The sequence below is a fragment of the Artemia sp. Qi Xiang Cuo genome, chromosome 5, assembly GCF_049724085.1.
Source record: "Artemia sp. Qi Xiang Cuo chromosome 5, ASM4972408v1, whole genome shotgun sequence".
Classification (NCBI taxonomy): domain Eukaryota; kingdom Metazoa; phylum Arthropoda; class Branchiopoda; order Anostraca; family Artemiidae; genus Artemia; species Artemia sp. Qi Xiang Cuo.
The window spans coordinates 34,941,166-34,958,406 of record NC_142798.1 but is presented as its reverse complement, the minus strand read 5'-3'; the positions used below and the strand labels follow the sequence as shown (position 1 = coordinate 34,958,406).

At 33.1% G+C, this 17,241-nt stretch overlaps 1 protein-coding gene across 1 annotated transcript; it reads left to right on the top strand.

Moving 5' to 3' along the window:
- The first annotated feature begins 7,571 nt into the window (after positions 1–7,571).
- Positions 7,572–9,186, top strand: LOC148952078 (uncharacterized). The gene is made up of 2 exons (XM_089088831.1): positions 7,572–7,660; positions 8,767–9,186. The coding sequence occupies exons 1-2, from the start codon at positions 7,652–7,654 to the stop codon at positions 9,112–9,114; spliced, it is 357 nt and encodes a 118-aa protein (XP_088944957.1). The 5' UTR covers positions 7,572–7,651; the 3' UTR covers positions 9,115–9,186.
- The last annotated feature ends 8,055 nt before the right edge of the window (positions 9,187–17,241 follow it).

The following is a 17,241-nucleotide window of genomic DNA, read 5'->3' as shown; positions in this document are numbered from 1 at the left end:
ACGAACAGAAATTAAATAAACAATCATAGCAAAAAACATACAACAAGTACTAATATAAATGAATAAATTTATCTTAAAGCGAGTAATGCTTGGATTGAATATGAAAATCAAGCTTAAAACGAAAAAAAAGAATTTGCTATTACAGTATAAATGAAACTTAAAACGAACAGAAATTAAATAAACAATCAATGCGAACAAACATACAATAGATATTAATGTAAATGAATAAACAAATCTTAAAACGAGGATTAACTTAAATTGAATATGCAAATCAAGTGTGAATCGAATAAAAATAACTACACCCAATAGTTTGGGTATCGCCTCTCTGCAGAAGCCTAAAACCTACTGCGTCATTGGCGCTTTACTGAAAACTGTATGAGTCTTGAACAGTCTTGAAAACTATACACAAAATCAAATTGAATATTAGATATATAATCATATTAATTGTTGAAAGATCTATCAGTTAAAGACTTGTTTTTTTACTGTAATTTTTATTTTCATTTTCAATGCTGTAAGAACTTGAAAAGAATAACATTGTCATATGCGAGTAATTCATTTTCAGCGAAGCACCAATGATGCAGAAGGCTTTAGGTTTTTACAGTTAAAGAAGGGGGCAGTATCCAAATTTTGTTTGTAGTGAAACTATATTTGTCTTGACCGATCTTGGAAAGAACTACTAAACTAAACTGAATATTTGAAGTATAATGATATTTTTTGCTGAAAGCTCATCAGTTCAAAATTTTACTGTAATTTTAATATTTATTTTCAATATTAAGTACAAAAGAAGACATTTGTAATATAATTCGTTTTCAGTAAAGCGCCAATGACGTACTAGGTTTTAGGCTTTTGCGGTGAGGCGATACCCAAACTCTTGTTTGTAGTTATTTTTATTCGATTAAAACTTGATTTGCATTTTCAATTTAAGTTTCACTGGTTTTAAGATTTATTTATTCATTTACATTAATATATATTGTATGTTTGTTCGCATTGATTGTTTATTTAATTTCTATTCGTTTTAAGTTTCATTTATGCTTTAATGGCAAACTATTTTTTTTCGTTTTAAGCTTGATTTTCATATTCAATCGAAGCATTACTCGCTTTAATACGTATTTATTCATTTATATTATTACTTGTTGTATGTTTTTTGCTATGATTGTTTATTTAATTATTGTTCGTTTTTGGGTTTCATTTATTCTTTAATAGTAATTTCTGGTCGTTTTGAGTTTGAATTTTAACAGCTATTTTCATATTATGAGATTGAGTTTAAAATTGCATTTACTTTTCTTTTAAAAAATTTTTTTTAAGAAAGTTTTTTTTAATTAATTTTTGTTCGGTTCTGATTGCAAAAAACTTTCAAGTTCTTATGGCATGGGGGGGGGTTGCTTACTGTCCGATTATTCTTGACTTTAAAAAACGGATTTAGAAATTTCGATTCAAATCGAATGAGGCTTTTTTCAAAGTCTATACGATTACTTCTTTCATAAAAACCTCATATATGAACAATAGACAGCTTGCATAACTTGTGGACAGCGATTGACAACAATGAATGGATTGAAAAAATAGCTTCAATAAGAGTGTTCAGACCATTTCACTTGCTGGCACAGAGAGATAACGACTGTTTGGAATTGACCTTAATAGGATTTTGTTTGCCAAAGCAATTTTGTAGCTATCGCAGAGTATGTAACTTAACCTTATAATTGGATAATTATAATAGATTTAATATATGTTCTTCTCATACAAAACTTTACCTTATTAAAGTCTTTGGGTTGGGGGCAGCGTAGTTAGAATAAAGAAGAAAAGTTTAGCGTAGAAAGTAGGAGAGGGGGAGGGTGAGGTTGGAGACTCATCCAGTACGGGGTGGAACTTCACTCATCTCCTCCGTTCCCAATTTAGGAGATTAGAAAGACTCATTGGGGTGTAGAATGTTGGACCGTTTGAGTTGTGAAGGACATTAAAATAATCAAAAATACTTTATATTTTTAATTATTGTAGGATTGATTCCATAAATTGTGCAATGGTGAGCCCCCTGGCCCATGATTTGGGTGAGCCGCAACTCATAATACGTAATTTGATTAATTTTTCCATGTTATGTGCATATATTATTCTATATATGTTATTTTGAGTTATACTTTTATCGCATTGTGTTCATTTTTAAGGGGTATAAAAATGATATCAAAGGGGTATAAATAGGGTTTAGGGGGGGGGGGGGAAAGCGGGTTACCCGCCAATATCTTTTTACGCTTAAAAAGTGAACTAGAACTTTCAATTTCCAATCAAATGAGCCCTCTATGAAGTTTATACGACAATGTTTTCTATACAAACTTTATATGCCCCCAGGGTATAACTTACAACCCTTGCCCTGAAAGCGGTGGGGGAGTTGTCAAGCTCAAAGACCTAATTTCCAGAACTTACAACTACGTTTAATAAAATGGCTGTCTCAAAATTTTGATTGGATGTGTTTGGGGAAAAGGTGGGCGTGAGAGGGGGGCTAGTTGCCCTCCAATCACTTTCGACTATTCAAAAGGCACTAGCCCTTTGAATTTCCAATCGAAAGATCCTTTTTTAAAGTTTCTACGACAACGCCTTCTATATAAACCTTATATGCCCCCAGGGTATAACTTAAAACCCTTGCCTTGAGGGTTGTGGGGGAGTGTCCTCCTCAAAAACATATTTTCTATGTGAAAATCAACTACGCTGAACAAAATGGCTATCTCAAAATTTTGATTAGATATATTTGGGGGAATGATGGGGGTGGGGGGGGGGGGCTATTGGCCACTTTCGACTATTAAAAAGGGCACTAGCCATTTGAATTTCCAGTCGAATGAGCGTTTTTTGAAGTTTCTACGACACCGCCTTCTATAAAAACCTTACATGCCCCCAGGGCATAACTTAAAACCGTTGCCCTAAGGGTTGTCGGGGAGTGTCCTCCTCAAAAATATATTTTATATCTAGAAATCAACTACGCTGAACAACATGGCTATCTCAAAATTTTGATTGGATGTGTTTTGAAGAATGATGGGCGTGGGGGGACTAGTTGGCCTCCAATCACTTTCGACTATTAAAAAGGGCACTATCCCTTTGAATTTCTATCGAATGAGCCTTTTTTGAAGTTTCTACGACAAGACCTTCTATAAAAACCTTATATGCCCCCAGGGCATAACTTAAAACCCTTGCCCTGAGGGTTGTGGGGTAGTGTCCTCCTCAAAAACATATTTTCTATCTGGAAATCAACTACGCTGAACAAAATGGCTTTCTCAAAATTTTGATTGGATGTGTTTGGGGAAATGATGGGCGTGGGGGGGAGGCTAGTTGCCCTCCAATCACTTTCGACTATTAAAAATGGCACTAGCCCTTTGAATTTCCAATCGAATGAGCCTGTTTTGAAGTTTCTACGACAACGCCTTCTATAAAAACCTTAGATGCCCCCAGGGCATAACTCGAAACCCTTGCCCTAAGGGTTGTGGGGGAGTGTCCTCCTCAAAAATATATTTTCTATCTGTTAATCAACTACGCTGAACAAAACGACTATCTCAAAATTTAATGAAGCTTAGAGACAAACATTTTTCTGAAGGAAATGGAAAAAGTATGTCAGTTAAAGTAAAAGTATATAAAAATGAAAAAAAGTAATTAATTACAAAAAATACGTAAAACAATAGCCTGCATGCAAAAAACTAAGATATAAACTCCCAGCATTCAGTTCTGTTAAGCAATGCCGAAGCATTGGACGGATATTTTTTAACAATATCACTAGTTTTGAACTTGGTTATCAAACACCAAAATATTTAATGCCTTTAGACTCAGTGCTTATAAAAAGTAAAGCATTATCAAAGAAGTTTGCTCAAAGTAAAAAATTAAAACTAAGATTAAATAACCAAATAAAAATTTCTAATTTAATATTTTTAATTTCATTTTTAATCTCAAAAGCCAATATATTTGACACCTTTATAATCCATAACTGTAAAAGATTAAATCTTTTTCAAAGTGACAACTAGATAAATACAATCACTCCTGAAAAAAAAAAGCGATAATAAAACACAAAAAACGTATCCGTTCATGGGGAAAAATAGAAAGTCCCAGAATTCCGTTCAGGGGAAATATTTCTGATTATAGTGGCTTTATATATCAGCACATGGGTACTCTTGCAATGCAAGCAAAAGTTGACGGCGTGTTTTTGCCGAAATCGCCCCTTATTAAATTGTTTTTCTTGTGTTTTCTATAGTTATGAGAACTTTCTTGTGTACTAATAACTGCACTAATTACTAATAAACAAATGCATATTTAGGATAACCATAAAAAGCTGATTCTTTTATTGAATGTTATTAATAGTTAGGCTCTTATACTTTCGTTATTGACAAGGATCGTTATTTACTTATCATTCATTATCATGAAGAATTTATTTTTGCTCCAACCAAATCATATAGAAAAAATATTTGTGGAAAATTAGAAAGGGGTCACTCTGTCACAAATTAGAACTTATATTTTTTTTCTATTAAAGGGCTAGGCACACGTAGCTGATTTCGGGAACTGATTTCAGCATCAGTGGACAAACGAAAGCGGTAAGAAAAATTGGTTGAAAGAAAAATTTATTGCGCAAAATTTTCAAAACAAAAAATCATGGACACAAATAGTCAACTGGAGTCTATTAATAGTTACTTGATTAATCTTAGCTTAGTTCTCAGTTTAATTCTCAAGCTCAGTAGTCAGGTCTTTCACCACAGATACCTCTGGCGGACTATTTGTATCCCTATTTTTTGGTGATGATCATGATGAAAATCAGCGCTGATTTTGTAAATCTGTTGAAAATTTTTCAATCTCAAATCGACGCCGATTTCCTTTAAAATCGGCGCTGATTTGGAAATCAGTTCCTGAAATCAGCTACGTGTGCCCAGCCCTTAAGGGTCAAAATCTATTGACAGGCAGCCAGCAATAGGGCAACACACATTTTTTTCATAGTTTTTCCCTATTCTGCTCTATTTCCTTTGGTTTCCTTATAATTACATTAGTCCCAAATTTCCAGGGAGCCCTGACCCCCCTCCCCTAGCCAGTGCCCACGAACTCCATCCCTTATCCGTCCATAAAAAAAACTCATCTTCCATGCCTACTTTTTCTATCAAAACAAACTAATCCCTAATCCTTCCATCCCCCAACCAACACAAACTCCTTCCTCTGTCTGCCATCACTCAATGAAAACAGACTCATTCCTCCATCTCTCTATCAAACCAAACTCATTTGTCATCATTCCTTCAAAATAAACTTATCTCTTATCCTTCCATCATAACAAACTCATAGCTCCATCCGTCATCCATCCATCAAAATAGACTAATCTGTCATCCTTCCCTCGTTAATCCTTCCATAAAAACTAACTCATCCTCCCATCCGTATCCCTCTATCAAATTAAACTAATCCATCCATACCTCATGTTTCCGTCAAAATAAACTCATCCGTCACCCTTACCTTCCTCATCCCTCCATAAAAATAAACTAATTCATCCTTGCGTCATCCCTCCATAAAAAAAGTTATCCCTTTGTTTCATGGAGGGATGAGGAATGGAGGGACTAATATTTTGGATAGGGGAATGGGTGATGTAGGGATTGCGCATTGAAGAATCACTCTGTCTTGATGGAGAGATGAGATGTGGAGGAATGAGTTTCTTTTGATGGACGGATGGGTTTGTTTGGAAAGAGGGATGAGTTTGATGGAGGGATTAATGGGGGAGAGATAGGTTTATTCATCTGACTTATTTGTCATCATTCTTTCAAAACAAAATTACCTCTCATCCCTCCATCATAAGAAACTCATAACTCCATCCGTCATCCATCCATCAAAATAGACTAATCTGTCATCCTTCCCTCGTTAATCCTTCCATAAAAACTAACTCATCCTTCCCTTCGTATCCCTCTATCATATTAAACTAATCCATCCATCCCTGATCCTTCCGTCAAAATTAACTCATTCGTCACCCTTCCTTTCCTCATCCCTCCATAAAAATTAACTAATTCATCCTTTCGTCATCCCTCCATCAAAACAAACAAAAGGATAAATAAAAGGGATAAATAAAGTTATCCCTTTATTTGATGGAGGGATGTGGAATGTAGGGACTAATATTTTGCATGGGGGGATGAGTGATGTAGGGATTGCACATTGAAGAATCACTTTGTCTTGATGGAGAGATGGGATATGGAGGAATGAGTTTGTTTTGATGGACGGATCGGTTTGTTTGGAAAGAGGGATGAGTTTGATGGAGGGATTAATGGTGGAGAGATGAGTTTATTTGGATAAAGTGGTTAGTCTTTTTTGATGGAGGTATGAGAAACGGAGGGGTGAGATTATTTATATAGAAGGATGACGGATGGAGGGATAAGTTTCTTTTGACGGTAGGATTATTTTATTTTGATGGAGGAATAAGTTTGTTTTGATGCAGGGACTAGATTGTCTTGATGGTAGGATTATTTGTAGGGAGGGATACGTTTCTTTTGATGGAGGGGCTATATTCTTTTGATGGAGGGATGAGTTTGTTTTGATAGCGGGATGGTGGATGGATGGATGAGTTTCTTTAATGTAAGGATGACAGTAGGAGGGATGAGTTTGTTTTGGTTTAAAGATGATGGATGGAGGGATGAGTTTATTTTGAAAGAGGGGTTAGAGGGATTTGATGGAAGGACGACTTTGTTTTGATGAAGGGACGGCAAAAACAGAGATGAGGGATGTATTTGTTTTCATGGAAGGACGTGGGATTGAGGGATCACTTTTTGTTTATTGGAGGAATTGGGGATGGAGGGATGAAGTTTTTTCATTTAGAAATGACAGATTAAAGGATAAGTTTAATTTAGTGGGGGGATATAATCAAACAAACTTGTCCTTCCATACTTCATCTATCCGACCCTCAGCCTTCCATTTATTCAAAACTCAGTGCTCCATCAGTGTACTAACTAAATTAGCTACTACTTCTTCCACTACTTCTGGCAATTATTTTTTCAGTTATATTTCGATGTTTTTTTTTCAGGCCTGATTGCAACCTGAAGACTGTTAACAGTAGGAGCACGGAGATTTTAATAAAACAAGTATTGAAGAAGGGGATGTTGAAATCTCAAGCAATCTTTCCCATTCTTTACCCCCTTCCAAGAAGAATTACTGTAATAGCATGTACTTTGAACTTGGACATTTTTCCCTCCTTCCGCCAGAGTTTTAGTAGCTTGATGGGAACAAATTGTAAACACATTGTAAAAACGATATGGAATGCATAAGAAATTAATTGTTTTTGCTCTCAGTGGCCTTATTATACAGGGACTAAAGCTAAATTATTTCCAATCAACTCAGGCTCCAATGCTCATAAAAATACTCCCCCCCCCCTCACGCTAAAATTACGGTTAGCCTGTATTTTGTGCACTGATTCACCTAAAATACCTTGCTTTTGATGGGACCCTCCCTTTAAAGAAACTTTACCACTTCTTTCTTTTCGATTAATCTCGGTTCTTAACCGCTGCGACATCCAACGTCAATTGAAAAAGTCCCCGGTACCTTTTCACCGCAAACTAGTTTGATTTAGGAAAATATAACCTGTATATTCAAATGTATATAAGCCACTGCTTAGTTTACATTACCAGTTGAATCTTTTAGTCGAAGTTGATAGCTCTCCAAAAAATTGCTAATAATGAAATATGTAAGTAGCCAACTCGAGTCATTTTCAATTGTAGATTATTTTTGAGAGTACTTTTACAGCCAACCAGAAACTCTTGAAATGTATTTTTGGAACATTTGAGATATCAATTATTTTAAGGTAACATGGTTTAGTACCATAGTGAAACCAAATCAATTAATAAAAATTTAACATATGACTTAATAAAAGATGACATGGTCTTGAATATTTAAGCAACAATTACAATTGAACTTAATGCAAAATAAATCTTGTTAAAAAATTTCTTGATTTATTCAAAGAAAGTGTAGTTTTATCGCATTAAACCTGGGTCAAATAACTGATCAGTGTATGTCTGCTTTACTTGGTAATTTATTGTTTTATTTTTCTAATTCAATAATAATCTTATGTCCCTTTATTTTGATTTTTGATGCTATACTTATATCTGAGATCTTTTGAACTTTATTTTTCAATTTTTGATCGTTTCATTAGGCTATTTGAAATGTTTGAATGCTTGGAATTTTTCAAATTGAAATACTTTACTAATGTCTGTTTAGTATGGATGAATTTAACAGCACCAACTTTATTTTATCAGTATTTTTCTTTTTATGCTTCTTGTATTTTAATCTGGAAAGATGAAATCGATAAAGCTGTCAAAGATAATCATTGGAACGATCTTTCATTTTATCTTCTTCCATAGTGGTATTTAGTACACTATTCACACATTTTATTATAAAAATGCACTTTTTGATTGGAGTTCTAGTTCCTTAAATAACTGTTCTATGAACCGTTCTTTTATTATTTTTCGCCGTTAAATTCCCAAATTTAATATTGAAACTAAAAAAAAAAAAAAATCATCAGCTAATTTATGTCACCATTTTCTTTGTAGACTCTAGATACGATAAGATGGGCGGTAAAACTTAGTCAAGGATGAGCTCTTATACATTTTTATAATACACATTTGATATGTATGATTGAATTCACATTTTAAATTTACAAATGGTTACATAACATTTGGTCTTGACTTTGCTTGTTGTTCTTGGTGTCTTTGCAGCATAAGATCTCCAAAGGATATATTCATATTTTTAACATATCTATTTAAATCAATGTAAATACTTTACTTTTTTTTCTAGATTCTGCTTGTTGCCCTTTATATCACCGCAGTATTAGCCAAACCAAATAATCCAAAGGAACCAGCTATTGAAATTCAAGATATGAAAAGAGGGTTAACAAATAACGGAGGATGGCATAATTCTAAACAGGAATATGGTCTTTCATTTGGCGATCATAGCAACAGGCTGAGAAGAGAAGCATCTGAATTGGAAGCTCCTACCGAAGAAGATCTGAAAGGAGCAGAAACTCATCACTATAGTTATTATCCTTACCGTTATTATGGTCATTACTACCCTTCATATGGTTATGCATATCCATCATATGGATACGCACCCTACAGCTATGGTTACAGACGATATTGGGGCTAGAGTAAAGGAATTATCTAAGTTTCAAAAGTTTTATACATAATTTATTTTTAAATTAAATGTTTTTTGACCCGATTTATTTGACCTGTTTATTCTATTCTTGATCATTTGTATTGCAGCTGTCTTTCTTTTAGCACATCAAGTTTATAGAAAGAAAGTAGTGTTTTTCAAGTTGTGTAAAAAGGAACAACAAGAACGAAAGGACAAAAATAATTGTTATCTAGCTTTTCCAACACTATAGGAAAAATCAAACAAAAACATCTTCTGCCCATTGCCACTCTCCCGCAAGTCCCGTGAAGACATTCAAGGTATATGTATCTACCTAGCTTTGGATAAAGAAGCTGCTATTAGAATTTTAATGTGTTCAGTCCCACCACAAGCTAAACACCGATCCAAAGCTTTCAGAGACCATGTTCTAGAATTGCTTTAGTAAAGTGTATTTTCCCTTCAATGTACTAATTAAACATAATTTCCGAAAACAGGTTTTCTAATATAAATTAAAGAGCTTGAATAAAACGTAGTACTAGCAGAAATAAAGCAATGTTTATGTAAAACTCAAAAAAATTGTTAATTAGGATTTATCGAATTCAAAACGAACAGAAATTAAAATGAATATTCACATTAAACATAAATATAAGTTAAATTGTTGCGGATAAGTAGATGAGTTATAACGGAAATCAAATTAAAATGAATAATGTGTTCAAGCTTAAAATAAATAAAAAGTAGCATGAATCAGATTAGGGCCGCCATCCTTATAACTCTCTAAATGCCAGACTGTGATTTACTGAATACGATTTGCCTTTCGAGCAGTATTCTGTTTTTATTTTTTGAACCAAGCCTGCAAAAAAAAACAACAAAATGAAAAAAAGCATGCATCATTTAGACAACTTAGCCCTTTTCTGCTGTAATTTTGAATGTGTTTTTCCGTTTCTCGATTACGTCAGCGTTGATTCAATTTACGGCTAACCCTGTTGAAACAAGAATGACACTATGGGGACTTTCGGGGGTAAAATAAAGTAAAAGAGCATTCAATATGTGTTGAATATGTTGTTCAAAACTACAATTTTTCTGCAAATTATGAAGTAAGAATTGTTTTCGTAACTCGTTTCCTTCTCAATATTTCCGATTATATGCTAAGGCCTCTACCCAAAAATTTTTTAATTTTCAAAGTCACTTCAGGTTTACCCCCTCCCCCCTCTCAGTAATGCCTGGAATAGGTATTAATTTACAAAAATATAGAGGAGGACACAAAATGTATCTTTGAATTTCTAGGGGGGGGGGGTAAATTTGGGGTTTTAATTTTTTCACTAAACCCACGAAAAGGATTTTTCAATAGAAGTATCCCTAAAATCGTTTTCTTTCAAAATTTAATTGGGCAGTGAATCGATAAGGGATGGCCCGTTCTCCAATTTACGTCATTCAGACCTTTATATATATGTATTTTCTATAAACGAAAATTAACTCATTTTTACAGTTTCCGCAATTTTTCTAACTAGCTCCAGTTCGTAAAGCCGACAATAAGAAACAGCAAACTTTTGCTTATGACATTATATTATTTCCAAGCATTAGTTCAGGGGGGGGGGGGGTAAACGGTGAAACTGAAAGGCCCTTCTGGGAAAGGACTAAAAATTTTGATAAAAGGCAAATGTAGAAAAAAGCATTTCCTGGTTATATTGCGGTTATAATTTTATTATACCTATGTGGCTAAATAATGTTCGAAAATAATATTTTGTAAAATACTCTTCAACAAAACAAATGGCGGTATCGTATATTTGATTTCAAGAGAGTGCATTTTTAGTCTAGAGTTTCAGGAAGAGGGTCGGCCCCGAAGTTCCCGCCCCCTATAATTTCAACAACGCTTTGGCTACCTTATAATGTCTTATTTTAAAATAGCTTTTTTTAACCTTCACCACATATCCTTTTCAAAATAATATTAACCTATATTTTGTGTATTTATACAATCGTGTTTAGTTTTTCTTTGTAGCTTTGTAATGAATGACTAAATAAAAACCAGAATACTGTCTTTAATCTCTAAAATAACGTCTCTTTGTTTTCTTAGCTTCGCAAGAGAAGAATCATAATCGAAAAAATTACTTTTTTATGGGGAAACAGATTGCTAAAGATCAAGTTGTTTTCTTGAACGTTAATTTTTAAAAGGCACTACGTTTAACAAAAAGTATTGGAAAATAGACTACTTCTTTCGCAAAAAACACTAAAAATGTAATGCTTTGGTCAAAAAGTCCTAAAATAGTACTTAGGCAATATCCGTTGCAACCCTGCTTGAGAGGTGAGGGAGAACCAATATCATTTGTGGCATTGGTCATTACAGGCAGTGCAATAATGCTGCCTAAGTAAAGAGCGACTGGGGCGCAATGTATTATTATAATTTTTTATGGTTTTTTTTTCTGACCAAGGTACTTCTTATAGAAGGAGTTGTCGCAGAAACTTTGAAAGGGGCTAATTTGTTTAGAAATGAAATTTTTAGTGTCGTTTATAAGAGTAAAAAGTGACTGGGGGGGCAACAAGCCCTCCCTCAGCCAGCCTAGCCATTTTGTTCAACATATTTGGGAGGTCAGGTAATCATGTCTTTGGGGATGTTGACCCTTCCCTCGCCCCCCCCCCTTCCACAGCTTAAATGGCAAGGTCTACTAGCTGTTCTAGTTGACAATAGTAGATTGTATCTATTGAATTTGCTTGATGCCCTAGGAATTCCCATACTATTTGCTTGATGCTCTGCACCTTTTCAAAGAGAGTGAGTACCCCTTCACGTGGTATACACTTCAGTTTCACGTGCACATTGCAAAAAGCGTGCAATCCTATAAAGTGGTCAAACACGTTTTGAGAGTATAATTGAAATTGTATAAGACAATCAGATTGGTTTTTCTGATTTTTTGGACAATTGCCTTTACTCGAGAGTAGTTTGTTATTAATGCGTCATTGCTAATTAAAAAAAATGGATCGTACTATCAGAATTGTTTGATTGACATTTGCAAAAAGGGATAAGGGATTCACGAATTGGACTGTGCGAACGATCTTATTCGAATAATAGGGAAAAAAACAGAGCTAGATAACATTTGCGAATTGGATCGTATGAAGGTGGAGAAAAAAAAGAGTTAAACTGATTAGCAGTTAAGGTAACCCCGAAGGGCTTGTTAACTAAGGCAATTTGTTATAAATTTGAGACAACATCAATCTATGAAAATGGTTAACGATGATAGAATGACATTGTGAGTTGACCTAGCTTTACCTCTCCGATGTGTTCTGTATAATACATAAGTGGTGTTTGAACAGTGTTGTCAATTTAAAATAGGGTCTAACGTTATAGTATACTAAAAGATGATACTAAGAGAGATGTAGATGGCAAGAAAACAATTTTGATAACGGATAGCTTTACCTCTTCGATGTGTTCTGTATAATACACAAGTGGCGTTAGAACAGTCTTGTCAGTTTAAAATAGAGTCTAACGTTATAGTACACTAAAAAGTTGATACTAAGAGAGATGTAGATGGCAAGAAAAGAATTTTAATAATGAAGTTCAGAACAAACCATAGAAATCCTTGCAAATAAAGTAGTAAGGTGTCTGTGAGTACGAACCATCAAGGATCATAAGTACCAACGATCCTAACCAGCAGAGACATCAACCACCCAAAGGTCCCGTACCCCCAAACTCGAAGGGCGCCCCCTCCCCTCCAAGTTTTTGGCCCCCTCCCCCCATTTTTTTTTGATTTTTTTTTAAATTTTTTTTTTATTTTTTTTATTATTTTTTTTACATGATATATTTTTTCAACTTTTTTTTAAATGTCTTCAAATGAGATGAAACATACTTAAAACAAAAAAAAATCATACTTAATATTTTCCAAACTCAAAATGAGAATGGTATAGACATGAAAGTCACGACCTTTACTATTAGGACAATAATATATGAAGTAGCACTTTTTTTTTTATTGGACTAAAAATTTTTTGGACTTCGAAATTATTCATCTTTTTCTTACGTATCTTAAAATGACATAAAATAAGCTTATGGCTCTAACAGTTGTACTCTATGCTTGCTCAGAGACACGATGCGGCTTCCCCACTGATTCTTTATGGCTGGTTATCGACACTATCTAGTTTAGTGCATGCATCAAATCAATATTTTTCTATGCGATGGAAAGATAAACACATAAATCATATCTTTAGAAAAAGTGGAGATGGAGCATTTTAATAAAGTGTGTTCACATAAGTATCAGTGACTAAATGCTTATTCAACTTTCTTTGTTGGATATCTTGGATAAAATCTAAGCATCACAGTAAATAAATTTTATATCAAAATCCCTTTCTCAAATACATGGGATAAAATTGATAAAATCTATGGATCAGAGTGAATAAATGCTTTATCAACATTCTTTAAATTCATTATCAATATTGATTGTTGGGTACATCGGAAAAAATTGGTACAATATTAGTATCAGATTGATTAAATTCTATATCAACAACCCTTTCTCGAACACAGGGGATAAATTTGACTAATTCTAACTATCGGATTGATTATATTCTATATCAACAACCCTTTCTCGAATACAAGGGATAAAATTGACAAAATCTAAGTATCGGATTGATTAAATTCTATATCATAAACCCTTTCTCGAATACATGGGATAAAATTGAAAAAAAATCTAGGCGTCAGAGTGAATAAATTTTTTTTATTAACATCTATTGTCAGATACATCGAATATTATTGGCAAAATCTTAGTATCAGAGTGAATAAATGCTTTATCAGCATTCTTTGTCGAATATATCAGATAAAAGTGACAAAATCTAAGTACCAGAGTGACTAAATGCAGTATCAACGTAATTTGTCAGATACGTCAGTTAAAATTGACATATCAGATAATATTGACAAAATCTGAGTGTCAGAGTGAATAATTTTTTTTCTCAACATCTTTTGTCAGATACATCAAATATAATTGACAATATCTAAGTGTTAGAGTGAATAATTTTTTTATCAACATCCTCTGTCAGATACATCGGATAAAATTGACAAAATCTAAGTATCAGACTGAATAAATGCTTTATCAACATCATGAGTGAATAATTGTTTTTTTCAACATCTTTTGTCAGATACGTCGGATAAAATTGACAGAATCTAAGTGTCAGAGTGAATAATTTTTTTTTGTCAACATCCTTTGTCAGATACATCAAATAAAATTGACAAAACCTACATTTCAGAATAAATAAAAGCTTTAACAACATCCTTTATCGGATATGTCGGATAAAATTGACAAAATCTAAGTATCAGAGTGACTAAATTCTACACCAACATCTTTTTCTTGGATACATAGGATAAAATTGACAAATTCTAAGTGTTAGAGTGAATAAATTTTTTTTATCAACATCCTTTGCCAGATACATCGGATAAAATTGACAAAATCTAAGTATCAGAGTGAATAAACTCATTATCAACATCCTTTGTCAGATATGTCGGATAAAATTGACAAAATCTAAGTATCAGAATGAATAATTTTTTTTAACAACATCCTTTGCCAGATGCATCGAATAAAATTGATAAAATACAAGTGTGAGAGTGAATAATTTTTTTTTATCAAAATCCTTTGTCACATACATCAAATAAAATTGAGAAATCTAAATTTCAGATTAATAAATGCTTTAACAACATCATGAGTGAATAAATTTATCGGATACATCGGATAGAATCCTTTGTCAGATACATCAAATAAAATTGACAAAATCTAAATTTCAGATGAATAAATGCTTTAACAGCATCCTTTATCGGATATGTCCGATAAAATTGACAGAATCTAAGCATCAGAGTGAGTAAATTCTATATCAAAATCCTTTTCTCGGATACATAGGGTAAAATTGACAGAATCTAAGTGTCAGAGTGAATAAATTTTTTTTATCGACATCCTTTGTCAGATACATCAAATAAAATTGACAAGATCTAAATTTCAGAATGAATAAATGCTTTAACAACATCCTTTATCGGATATGTCGGATAAACTTGACAAAATCTAAGTATCGGAGTGACTAAATTCTATATCAACATCCTTTTCTCGGATACATAGGATAAAATTGACAAATTCTAAGTGTTTGAATGAATAATTTTTTTTATCAACATCCTGTGCCAGATACATCGGATAAAATTGACAAAATCTAAGTATCAGAGTGAATAATTTTTTTTAACAACATCCTTCGCCAGATACATCGAGTAAAATTGATAAAATATAATTGTCAGAGTGAATAAATTTTTTTTTATCAACATCCTTTGTCAGATACATCAAATAAAATTGACAAAATCTAAATTTCAGATGAATAAATGCTTTAACAACATCTTTTATCAGATATGTCGGATAAATTTAGATTTTTTCAATTTTTTTGATGTATCTGACAAAGGTTGTTGTTAAAAAAACTTTATTCACTCTGACACTTAGAGTCTGTCAATTTTATCCTATGTATCCGAGAAAAGGATGTTGATATAGAATTTAGTCACTCTGATACTAAGATTTTTTGAATTATATCCGACGTATCCGATAAAGGATGTAGTTAAAGCATTTATTCATCTGAAATTTAGATTTTGTCAATTATATTTGATGTATCCGACAAAGGATCTTGATACAAAAAATTTATTCACTCTGAATCTTATATTTTATCAATTTTATTTGATGTATCTGGCAAAGGATGTTGTATCAATTTTATTCGATGTATCTGGCAAAGGATGTTGTATCAATTTTATTCGATGTATCTGGCAAAGGATGTTGATAAAAAAAGTTATTCATCTGATACTTAGATTTTGTCAATTTTATCCGAGATACCCGACAAAGGATGTTGATAATGAATTTATTCATTCTGAAATTTAGATTTTGTCAATTTTATTTGATGTATCTGACAAAGGATGTTGATGAAATAAAAATTTATTCACTCTGACGCTTAGATTCTGTCAATTTTATCCTATGTATCTGAGAAAAGGATGTTGATATAGAATTTAGTCACTCTGATACTTAGATTTTGTCAAATTTATCCGACTTATCTGATAAAAGATGTTGTTAAAGCATTTATTCATCTGAAATTTAGATTTTGTCAATTTTATTTGATGTATCTGACAGAGAATGTTGATAGAAAAAAATTATTCACTCTGACAATTATATTTTATCAATTTTATTCGATGTATCTGGCAAAGGATGTTGTTAAAAAAAATTATTCACTCTGATACTTATATTTTGTCAATTTTATCCGATGTATCTGGCAAAGGATGTTGATAAAAAAAAATTATTCACTCTAACGCTTAGAATTTGTCAATTTTATCTTATGTATCCGAGAAAAGGATGTTGATATAGAATTTAGTCACTCTGACACTTAGATTCTGTCAATTTTATCCTATGTATCCAAGAAAAGGATGTTGATATAGAGTTTAGTCACTCTGACACCCACACGCAAAAACTTACATGCACACAAAAACTTACATGTACACAAAAACTTACACACACACTAAAACTTACACACACACACAAAAACTTACACACACACACACGAAAACTTATGCACACACACACACACACACACACACACACACACATAAAAACAAAACAATTACACATTCACAATAAAACTTACATGCAAAAAAAAAATTAAAGGCAAAAAAAAAATAACAAACACAAAAACTATAACACGCACAAACAAAAAATTACACACACACACGAAAAATAACATACACACACGAAAACTTACACACACACACCCACACAAAAACAAACACACCCACACATGAAAACCTACACACACACACACACGAAAACTTACACACACACATGCCAAAACTTACACGCACACAAAACTTACACACACACACACACACACAAAAACTTACACATGCACACGAAAACTTACATGCACAAAAAACTTACATGCACACAAAAACTTACATGCACACAAAAACTTACACACACACACACACACACACACACACACACACACACACACACACACACACACACACACACACACACACACACACACACAAAAACAAAAAAACACACCTACACACACAAACACACACACACACACACACACACACACACACACACACACACACACACACACACACACACACACACACACACACACACACACACA